Source organism: Pezoporus flaviventris, unplaced genomic scaffold, assembly GCF_033815535.1.
Source record: "Pezoporus flaviventris isolate CSIRO_AGI_PZ_B2104156 unplaced genomic scaffold, CSIRO_AGI_Pfla_v1 ptg000007l, whole genome shotgun sequence".
Classification (NCBI taxonomy): Eukaryota; Metazoa; Chordata; class Aves; order Psittaciformes; family Psittacidae; genus Pezoporus; species Pezoporus flaviventris.
Window position 1 is genome coordinate 51,882,079 of NW_026892555.1, and position 12,262 is coordinate 51,894,340.

General features: G+C 36.4%; 1 protein-coding gene across 12 annotated transcripts in view; it reads left to right on the forward strand.

Annotated features, from left to right (window-relative positions):
* PTPRM (protein tyrosine phosphatase receptor type M) overlaps positions 1–12,262 on the forward strand; it is a 472,285-nt gene that overhangs the window by 406,369 nt on the left and 53,654 nt on the right. For all 12 annotated transcript variants that reach the window (XM_061448768.1, XM_061448769.1, XM_061448772.1 and 9 more), the window contains 2 exons: positions 5,379–5,466; positions 11,468–11,544. In XM_061448768.1, coding sequence (XP_061304752.1) covers positions 5,379–5,466; positions 11,468–11,544 — 165 coding nt within the window. The remainder of the gene's footprint in view (positions 1–5,378; positions 5,467–11,467; positions 11,545–12,262) is intronic.

Genomic DNA, 12,262 nt, shown 5'->3' on the forward strand with positions numbered 1-12,262 from the left:
ATGATTGAAGCTGACAGAAAAGAAAAAGCTGATGGTGAATATATTCCCTAGTGGCACGCTGTCACCCACAAATACTTTCAATGACCAAAGCAGTGATTGAAGTATGAAGAGCTACTTGCGTACGCTGGAATGCCATCAGTGAAATCATTCACCACTGCTCTCAAGCACTTGGGGTGATCGATTACTTGCAGGTGATATGTTTTCAATGACAAAATCTTTCCTCAAAGTGACTAGAAGATTAACAATGTTGTTTCATAGCTTGGACCTCTCTGCAGATTTCTTTAACATAACTGTCAACGACTCTTTCTTCTTAATCTCTAAACAAACTGAATAAGATTATGTCAGTTTTCTATTTTAAAAACAGATAATGTTATTAAGTAACAAGAGCATCCTCACATGCCTGATATTCTGCAGATTCTGAACACTGAAAAACCAATGAACTGACAAATTTACTGTAATCATAAATCTTGCACTGTTCATTAAGTGAGCCTTAAGGTCCTTATCCTCCAAATGTTTATGGACTTGCTTAAAATAAAATGTGTATTTACTAGGGTTTGTGAATACAAATATGAGTCTAATGTGACAGTAGAATTTAACTCAGAGTTTAATGGATGCATTTTCTTCTGTTTGTGATCTCCACATATAAAGCAGACATAGCAATAGTAAAGGGTGATATATTTAGGTAAAACAGTGATGATTCTTCACAATCTAATTCAGGGCATTTTAGGTATCTATTTTAGCTGCAACTCAAAGGACCTATGGTAGAAATATAAGTTTCTTTTGTAACTAAGTTTGGACAAGGACTTCCATTAGGACCACCATTAGTTGTCTGGTCTGGCCTAAGGTAGACAATGTGCGTAACTCTCTGCATGTAGCTTAAAAAAAAACCTCACAGGCATTTATAACTGCATAGGTCATATTACTCATTTTGCTAAAGCACATCTTAATCTGGTTATCTAGAAATAGCATGGAGAAATTGATGTTATCAGTGGAGAAACCAGGGTCATGTGGGAAAATCAGATATCGTAGAGTCATACATTTGAAAACAAATACACAGATCAAATGTAAGATGGTTATGCAGTGAAATATTTCCTTGTATCTGTGAATAGTGTTCTTCCTTATTAAGTAGGCAAAGTAGATTTATTATGTCCTTAACTTCTCTTTTTTTCTCTTGTAAGAGCTGGCATTTTGTAAATGACATCCTAGGAAACTACACTGTTGTCACCTAGCAACTGTGAAGTATTTTTTTGAAAAAGTTGCTGCTTAATAATAAAAACAGTAATTCTGCTCAACACTACATTTGTAGATGTTAAAGTACTTAGAAAGATGCATTACCTTTATTGTCCTTAATTGGAAGCAGGAAAATCTAGAATAGAAAGTGTTGCCAAAAATTACAATCAACAGACCTGCAAATTGTTTCCTGAAGATCTCCCCATTCCAGCCTCTTCAAACTGTACTTTTATATAGGTCCCTTTCGATATTTTCTGGGTTTATTAATTTTAAATGAGGAAAGGGGATAATTTAAAAAATCTGTATTTGCAATGATTATCTCCCCCTCTCATTTGAGATATTGCAGTTATTTTCTAGTCTGAGGGTCACAGTGAATTAGCCCTTAGCAAATATTTAATTTTTAATAGAGACCACTACAGCATTGATTTAAAGCAAGCAAAAGCTTCACATTAAACAGGGGAAGTTTAGATAGATTGGATATAAGGAAGAAGTTCTTCACTGTACGGATGGCAAGGCACTGGAATGGGTTGCCCAGGAAAGTTGTGAATGCTCCATCCCTGGCGGTGTTCAAGACCAGACTGGACAAAGCCTTGGGTGACATGGTTTAGTGTGAGGTGTCCCTGCCCATGGCAGGGGGGTTGGAACTAGATGATCGTAAGGTCCTTTCCAACCCTAACTATTCTATGATTCTATGATTCGTACTCAGATGATCCTGCTGCTGCATCATGACCAGTTCCATGTTGCATATACAGCAGTTACATATAATTCCGGGGTTTGGGATGGTTTTTTTCAGAAACTGTATTATCCTGATTATTGAAATATTTTCTAACAATAAATGACAGCTGACATTGCATACTGAAATGTCTGCTGTACCAACAGCTGGCTTGAAAAGTGTTTCATTTTTCAAGTAGATCATGGAGGCTGGGTAGCCAAGGTTTTCTCAGATTTGATTTAAAGAAATACATATTTTAAATTCAGAATGTCCTACACTCATTTTTGATTCTCTGCTGCCCTTGCCAAGCATTTGGTGAAATGAATCAGTTTAGAGGCATATATCTTTCTAATAGTCCACATTTTTTAAGAAACTTTTAAGGATGAATTAGAACAAATAGCCACTAAGTTAATGTGTGGGCTGCTGTGCAGCAGTCTCCCTGGAGAGTGATATGTCAGGAAAGAGATTAAAAAAAATTCTGTAATGAAATGTATATTTCTCACAAGTAAGAAAAGATCTTGACAGATCATCTGATATGAGGTAGGTGCTCTGTTCTTTACTTCTGGGACAAATGGGATTTCTCCTTATAATTCATTGCCGATTATCATTCTGTGCAGTTTGTGTAATGGCAGCACATCGCGAATTTAAGAAATGACACTCCAGCTGTCTTTTACAATAACTGTTTCTTTTTATGCTTTTTCGCTGTAATACCTCTTCCTTCACGTTATCTTTTCTGTACACTTCTCACTGAAATACCTGTGTGTATCCCAAAATGAATTAAAAAGAACAATGGTTCTACATAAATTACATCTATCTATTTTCCTTATGTGATGGGGTTTATTTCCTTCACTAATTTATTGATGAAAACCCAAAGAAAAAAAAGAATCTGGAGTTCTTTTTCTAGAATATACTTTTAATAAAGAAAGTGAAGACAATATGCAATAGCTGGAAACATAAATCTGTCTCCTGGCTTTTGTTATTGTGTGAGATTTGATGTATATGTATTCTAAACAAGAGAATTATCTATGTTGCAGATGCATTATTAGGAAATACTTTATCTGTAAGGCTCATCAAGCTTATAATTGTTTTCAAAAGTTCCAAACAGGTGGAAGAAATTGAACCTGTATGTTAGCAGATAAGATGCAGACAAGCTGCCCAAACAAGTGCATTGCTTATTGTATATCTTACCTGAATTCAGTACCATGCAAATCTTTCCCAGCTGTCTCCAGAGATTTACTTTAATTGAATGATTTAAAACAAGTTCAGATAGTGTAGAACTTCATTAGGTAGAAGTTCATTAGTGGGACAGGGAGGTTTCCTTAGGAGTCTATCTGGGTCCTCTGTATTTCAAGGTGTAGGCTTGGAAGCCTATCAGCAGGGCTTTCTCTGTAACAGCACACATAATGCTTAGTGAATTAAACCCAAGACCACTTGCTGGGTAGTGTCTTACAGGTCAATTCTGTGAACTAGTCTCCAGCAGAAGGACTGTAAGAAAACTAAAATTCTTTGTAGTCTATCTAGCTGTCTGAAATGCAAAATCCTGAGGAAGATACTAGGTCAGGTTTTAGACTGGATGAATGATTAGTTTCTTCTGCCTTTGGAACTTTCATCCAGTGTTAGACATCTGAGAGTGTGACCTTTGCAAGAAATTGCAACCCAGGTTTTTGCCCATGGAGAGCAATTCTTTATGCTGTTTGGTCTGGCTTATTACAAAAGTATTTTCCATCCAGCCTGAGTTGAGAGTGTTCTGGAGTGGGAGGGCTTGCTTATTTTAGATGCCATTGAGTAATGATTGGCAACTTTTTTGCAAACAGCCATAAAGCTGTAAACCATCTTAGGATTTGCAGGGTTTTGCTTCTCTATTCAGGCAGCAATCATCATTTCTCAGAGCTGTACCCAACGATGGTATGCCGTTATTAAGGAGAAACTTATTTGTATGAGTAGGTTTTAATAATTTCAGTTTGCAGAGCTTAAAGAATTTTCTAAGAAAGTGTGGGGAGATGAAGGACAAACAAGTTGAAGCCTTTTGACAAGGCTTCTGTTTTACTTCAGTTATTGTTTACAAACTTTTCAGAAATAATCCATGTATTTCCAGGAATTTCTATATAATAAGTTCAAAAACAGCATTCTAGTGAACCTTTTAAGAGAAAACTCATTTCAGACAATGAATGCTTGTGTTCCATTGAATTTAGCAAGAGGTCAAGGGTTTATTTTGACTCTCACAGTTTTTACTAAGGGAAATGACTGGGATTTGAACAACAGTGTTTTTAAAGTATGAGGGCAGAGGACACTAATAGTAGTCGCTTTAATAGGCATTATCTATTTCAAACCGCTCAGAACATGTTGAGGTCTTGTGAGAGGTACAGTCTTCCAGAGGTTTTCCCTGTTTAGTTTGGGACTTAGCCATTTTTGGCTACTGTTACAAGAAAAGTAAATCGTGTACCTTGATGACCCTCTTGATTTAAACTCCTTATCATTCCAGTAAATAGATCAAAACATGACTTAAGACTGGCCATAGTCCTGAATTCCACTGGTTTGCTTGGCAATTAAATATTTTTAATACAAGATTACTATTTCAATAAAAAATTATAAAATGCATGTACATTATATGACTTACAGATACAGTGCATAAGTTAAGAAATTGTGCAAATGCCCTTTAGGAACATGGAATGCATATAACTTCTTTGCTGCCCTTTCAGCAGCCTGTGTGTTTTCATAATGTAAAGTACATTTTTAGCACCTTCAACTTTCTTATTTACATTATATTCATTAACGAGAGCACAGAGGTTGTGTGAATATGTCATTATATCCTTAAAAGAATCCCATTATTTTTATTCTCTGACAAAATAATCATTTTAGTGGTGTCCTAAATTGTGTTTAAACAAAAAGATACATACATGCAACTTGAATCCAAACTTTTTAAATGCCTGTATCTGACCTCTAATCCATGAGGTCATCTACCAAGAAGTAACTAAAACTTACTAGAAGTAACTAAAACATTAAAATATGTCAAAAATAAGACATGTTAGTACGGTGTGTAATTCTGCACTCAGCTACTGGAGCAACTCCAGCACCGATGATGAAGCTCCTTCAGCTTTGTGTGTATGTATGAGAGCTGTGCAGAGAATCTGGATAGCACAGATGAAGAACCCTTAATGTTGCAAGAGTACAGCTTTGGAAAGGTTTAATAGCACTTCACGTGCAAATGATTCTTCTTGCTCTTACGCATCGAATCTCATGTAAAATTTTAGGTAGCATCTGGAGCTATGTGTAAATACCACCTAATCAAGACTCTTATTTTTACTCAATAAAAGAATCAGTTAAATGACACTTTAAGAACAATACCCACAAGTACTGTTTGCCTTTCTCCTTGGTTTATCCGTAAGGTAAATATTGCTGCATACTATCCTTAATGTCACTTTCTTTCCTTTTTTAGAGTTTCTTTGAAGGACAGTCTGCACCATGGGATTCAGCTAAGAAAGATGAGAACAGAATGAAAAATAGATACGGAAATATTATTGCATGTAAGTATTGACGCTACAATTGTGAGCTGTGTTAACTTCCCTTCAGAAATGGGTAAGAATGGCAACCAGCCTCATGCTCACATCAGGCTTATATTCATCTCTCTAACTAAGGAGAGAAAAGTGATGGAAGATGGTTTTGGCTTGGTTTTATTGTTGGCTTTTTGTTGGTTTTGTTCTTGTTTTTGTTTTTGTTTAAAGAAAGCTGTCAGATTTAGTGCATTTTGTCAACCAGCCTCCTGTGATCAACATTTGGCTAATGGAGAATGACACCTTTTACCAGTATTCAGCTCTTAACAGCTCTTAAATTTCTCCTGGCAGCTTAGTGAAAGAGTACCTATGACTGCATTGGTACCTTGATTTTGGGTTCTGGATATTGTAGGAGTGGACAGTACCGCTGCTTAAGTATTCCTTAATAACAGTGACAGCTATCCTGGCTTACCCTCTTAAGTCTAGACAGACTAAGGAAAAAAATGGAATCTGTATGTTTTACTTAAAAATGCCAAGCTTGATAAAGATTAGATATTATAATAATCAAATAACTTGAGGAGATTATAGCATGTTTTGGTGAACAACCCCTAAACCTGGCATTATCAGAAGATGCTGCACATGAGCATGGGAACAGAAAATATATCAATTTTGATAAGAACACAGAGGTGGTAGGTATTGCACTTAAAGGGTAACTTCCAGTGACCTTGTAGGACATGATCCCTTCCCTGATTGTTTCTTCACAGTCCAAGTTGAAGATAGGTAGTGGATGTGTTTCTACTACCAACCAGACAGATAACCATGAAGCTGGTATAAACAGAGAAATAAGTACCAGACACAGCACATCAGAAGGTTTGGAAGCATGAAAATAAATGATGGCCCTTAGGGACAGATCATTTAATGATACAGCTGGAGTTTAGAGATCATGTATAACCCTGGCTACATGGGAGAGCATAGACGAATAGTGCTGATTCTCTGAACATTATGAGGTCCTATGGTAGGAGTATGTAGTGCATATTTACACTGACTAACTTCAGCACCTACTCTAGATGCTTGTCCAGGTACAGATGTACATAGTTTTCCTTATCAGTGAACCATAGGGACCTGACAGAGAGAGGAGCAGGTCTTCTAGAGAAATGATTCAAGAAGCCCACTTGAATGTCTCTGTATCACCACCTCAGGTGGTCTCTCTGGAGTGACAAGTCCAGGGAGACCAACTCCTAACACAGTGACCTACAGTACGTGGTATGAATAGGCTGTTACAGCACTGTGGTGCAGCTGGGCTGCAACGGTCTATAAAGAGAAAACAGCTCTGTAACTTGCTGTGGAAGGAGAACCCACAGGAGATACTTGTGGAGGCAGAGGCAAAGTAAGCAAGAGATACTATGCCACATCGGTTTGAATGGACTTGCTGGTATTGCTGTGTGTTTTGGGTGTATAATGTGCTACTTACTGAAAAAGGAAATGAAATCTTCTAGGGAAATGTGAATATCATGATGTGCTGGAGCATATGCAAAAGAAGTTCAGTTAGCTAGATGTGGTTTTTCGTGTTTCCTTCCAAGCATTCTTGAATGTGTAACAAACTTGTTATTTTGTGAGAATGTAGCAATACGTTAGATGACTTGTCATTTAAGTAAAAACACTGAAATCATAAAGAATAGCCAAAAGTTTTATGCTTCTCTTCCCTTTGTGAAATTTTTTTTCCAGTCCAAGCCTATGACAATAGATCTTCTCTTTTAGTCGAGTTTAGTGTTGTCAGTCCCCTCTTTAATGTCATGCCAGGCATCACCTTACAGACTGACACCCTTTGGCAGGAGAAACCAGAAGACTACTAGTGCTCTATATCTGAGGTAATGAAGTGATGAGTGGCCAAAGGAAAACAAGTAAAAGATATTAGATGCACAAATCAATGGCAATTGCAAGTGATACTGAAGGCTTTCTGAGAGGGCAAGTATAACTCAGATCATTTAGATCTCAATTTACCTTTAATGTCCTCAGTCTTTAGCAAGGGGAAAGAATTGGATGGAGTTTTTATCAATAATGCTTCCTATTTATGTGGCTGTGAAAACACAGATAACACAAGTTAAAATTAAAATCCATTAGCGTTAAAGGCAGTATCTTAAAAGAGAGGCTGAAACTGTCCACAGTTTGTCATTTGTTAAATAGATGTATGCAAATGGGGTAGTTAACTGTTTAATTATTTTGTCTGGTTTTCTGCTGAGTAAATGATCGCTTCTCAGAGTCTGAGAGTACAGTTTTAGCAGTCCACTCTTAAAAATTTCTCCCAGATAGTTGTATAAAGTATTTGCTTTAGCTGAAAAGCATTTTACTAAACTGTCCTCTTGTGTTATGTTTAAAGAGCTAAAAATACACTGGTTCAGATGCCACTGACTATGGGTACATAATTATAATGATTTTTTTTTTTCTGCTAAGTATTTAATGGGGTTTTTTCATCCATTTATCCTCTTTGTTTAAATTTTCCCCAAGATACTGCTGTCATATTAGTGCTCATAATCATTATTGTTCCCGGAGAGAGCTAAAACAATAGCATCAAGCGGCCAGCATTGCAGGAACTTGTCAAAATGGCAATATGCTTTACATTGCCCAAGTGATGTGTGTTTAATTGGTTACAAGCATGTCCTACACACTGTACAAAAGTCAGTACAACTTGTGAGCCACGGTATCAACAAGCTAAATCATGATCATCGTCCAATCACTCACAGAAAATATGCTGCTTTTTTCCTGATCACAAAAAGCTTTGTATTTTCTCAGTAGGAACTAAAACTGACATGAATCTGCCAAATGAAACTTTTTTTACCTAAGAAAAATTTGGTTGCTGCTGTAATTGTTTAGGTTATGCATGGATTTTGGTAAAATCTATTGTTTTTTCCTCAGGAGAGATCATGAGGTAATTTTGGCATGGTGGGGCTTCTGTATTTATTTTTACCCAACTCAATATTGACTAAATGAGAAGAAAATATTGATCACAGCTTTTAAAACCAGCTAAAGATTTTAGGGGAGACATTTATATAAGGCTTGACTTGCAAAGAATCAGCAAGGCACGTCCCAAGCAAGGGTCATTGGCTAGGCATTCTAATCAGCCAGCTACTCCAGGGGCTTGTTGGAGATCACTATGTGCAGTCTGGCATATACATGTTGTAAGTAACATGAGATAATATTCATTATCTATTACCATTTTCTACAAAGTCAAATGGATTGTAATTTAAATGATTTTGAAAGGTTAAGTGATCAATGCAAGCTTAAGTTTGATCTCCTAATAGAAGGGTATCAAAATAACAATAAGCTGGAAAAGAGAACATTTAAAAGCTACAAATGTGTCAAGAGCATGTGAAGTCTAAAGGAAAAATAAACCTCTGAAAAATCTAGACAGTTAAGCTAGAGGCTATTTAAGAGCCAGCATACATGATGGAATAATATATGGCTTGGGTACCTCTTAGGCTTAAATCTACTAGACATAAGCACAGGCAGAGACACAGTAACATTTCTTTTTGTTGACTGAAGTTTTTTTTCAAATTAAGGAGTTTTGCCATGCAGTAACTAGTTAACTAGAGTTTTCAAAGCAATAAAAAACAAGTCACTCCAGCTCCACTGCAAATAAGTGGATATTGAACAGTCCAGTACCTCAGAATTCCCAGAAACTTAACTGAGAATGCAGTACTAGAAAGGATGCACTTGAAAATGGCAAAAAAAAAAGATGGTACAAAGATATTATGAAGTAACTACTTAGTTTTGTCCAATGCAAAACAAGAGTTATTGCAAGAAAAGAATGGAGTACCTACAGGAAATTAAAAAAATAACAGGAAAGGTGCAAAAAAAGGTACCACTGCTTCTTTTCCAGTTGTATAAATCAGTCTAAAAGGAATAACAGGAAGATGTTTCTTAGTGGGAAATTTGAGCTTTTTTAGCACAATATGGAATTCATTAGTGCGCATGTCATCAAAGATGGGATTCAGTGGCTTAAACACAGACAACTAGTCTGTGCAGGACCAGCAAATGTGACAGTGTTATTCCATAGTGGCAGCTGAAGACTAGGCAGTATGTCCTTGGGTATGTAGAGTGGCATGTGGTGCTTCTGCTTAGACAACTGAATTGTGCGTTAAGTACCTCAAGAACTACAGAAGTGTAGATTTTTACTAGCCTGATCTGTCCCGGTGAGAATGCTTTTAAGGCAGTGGTGCAGGAAATTATGAGAACGTGAATGAAAACATACCATGAGTCTTAACTTCTGGAGTCTGCTGACTTCAGCAGAAGTTGGATGAGGTCTCCAAACTGTAGAAGCAGCAGCCATGTCTGGAGCTTAGGTAATTCCTAATGTAGTGTCTTTCTTAAGTAAGATGTTTCTTTTAGAATTACAGACCTGTAAGTAGAACAGAAGAAGAACTGTTCTGAAGAAGCTGATAAATAGCTTAATTAAGCAGAGAATAGCACAGCATTTGAATATGTGTAGCATGGAAGAGTCAGACCACCATGGGTTATGTAATAGAGAGTCATATTTCTATAAATTTGTAGTCCTGGAAAAGTGAATAAGGCTGAAAAGGCTGACCTGATGAAAATAATTGGTTTAAATATTGCAACATGTTTGGAAAAACTCATTCTTGAGGACTGCTGGGTGAAATAAACACAATAAAAGAACAAAATAAGAGCTATGTAGAACCTAGAGCTAGAATTTTAATTCATTCTAATTTCCAGTATTTGGTTTAAAACTATTCCTTTTCTCTCTCCCAAGGGAGTCCCAGAGAAGCAAATGAGGCTCTGAGATCTTCAGTCCCAAAGATTCAGAGCATAAAAGCGGATGAAATAAAGAATTTGCCTCTTCTTTTCCTACTTATTCATTTGAAAATTTCTTTGACTTGTAATTCTAACACACTGTTATTTTAAGAACCGCTTGCCCTTTCCTTCCTCCCCCAAAATATTATGCCACTTATGAAGAAGGTGGATTTTTAACCCACTTTGTGTTCTTTCATTCATTCGTTAACTTTTAGGATTTTTAAAGCTGAAAAAAATAGCTGTTTGGAACATGAGTGGCAAGTTTCCGGTGCTCTAATGCTTATATACATTTACAACAAAATAATGACAGGAAGGTCTGTCATAAGCTGCAAGTAATACCAGCTCAGCTAGCAAGCAGCATTCAAAACAATTATACACAGGTATCTAATTAGCAAGAGTAACTTGAAACCAATGCAGCAGGAAAGTGGCTAGTATCTCTCCATTCTTGAGATCATACCCTCAAATTGTTTTATAATCAAGCCACACAGCATTTTGGAAAAGCCATTGTGTTTGGTTGCTTTTGAACCAAAAGTATCAAGAGGAGCATATGAAGTCTCAGAGAAGAAAAAGCCTTATCAGCATGCAAAGATCTTTTTGCAGGGGGGAATCTAGCCTCTAGCACTTCCTAGTCATTGCTGTGGTGTCATAAGGAAAATGAGGCAGCTGGCAAGAAACAAATTCATTCAATGGTGTTTTGGACTGGAATATGGAAAATAGAGTTGGAATTGTTTGCACATTTCTGAATAGACACAAATGGCCACAGTGGAGCAAACTTCAGTGACAAAGCCATTATCTGACTGCTTGGGGTTTGTCATTACTTTCTTTTGCTTTCTCCTTTACTGAAAACATAATGAGTTTCCTTCAGAAACTGTGAGGTGGCAGTATGTCTTGTAGAATGACTTTAGCTTATTTTGAGTACTGGCAGACACATTTTGAAATTACTAGACTTTTGTCAACTTAATGTTATTAATTTTATTGACAAAAGGAGTGGCTGTCAAGGCAAAAAAAAACGTAATTGCAGTAGGTTTCACAGTATAAGACTCAAAATCAGAGGAGATTTGTAAACCCTTATAAATGACTGATGTGAGTTTTCATGGACAACAAAACAAGCATGAACTTGCAAATGCTGAGGGTTTAGTTTAACTTTAAAGGGGGTTTGATGAAGGCTTTGTTATTGAATGTGTCTTTAATTACTTTTTTTTTTCTCTGTCTATTGTTCCCATTTCAGATGATCATTCTCGAGTGAGACTGCAGCCCATTGAAGGAGAAACAAGTTCTGATTACATCAATGGAAATTATATTGATGTGCGTATACTGATGTAGTCAACAAACTTAATGTTGTGTTCAGTCAAAGAGGGAGCTCTTATTATTCTCATGTTATTCATAATTTGTAATAGATATCACAGCTGCTAAACATTGCTGCAAAGTACTATCTTTGGAAGCTAGGTGTACACTGAAGGGGAAAAAAAGGCCTCAAAGATTTTGTCAATAATCAAATGAAAGGAGTAATTTCCTCCAACTGCCACAAGACTGAAACCTTGCCAGGAGCACTGTATGGCTATTTAGCCTGCTGGTGCTTATAGAGGCTAACAAAATGTTATTTTCACTTTCTGTCAACAGCCTGGCATCATTCCACATTTAAAAGAAAGCTGTTTGCATATTAATGTGACAAAACTCTGTAATGCCTAATGCAGAGATTTGCAATCTCTTGTCATTTCTGCACTTTTAAGTCGCCTTCAAAGTATATTCTGCAGCTGTTAACCAGTGCTTCTAATGCAAGCAAGACATTTCATTAAATATGTAGGCTGTTTAATTATTGAAGGTGGCTTCTTTGTTTATTCTGCATCATGTTAACTTAATGTTTTACATTAGAATAAATTCTTTAAGAGTCAAGGTGGTTTTAGTTGAAAGAATGAACTCAAGAGTAGAATTGAAAATCATTAGAAAGTCAATAGTATCTAAAGACATAAAACTATAGATAGCAAAGATAATAATTTTATTGCTCACATGGAGTACTGGATGT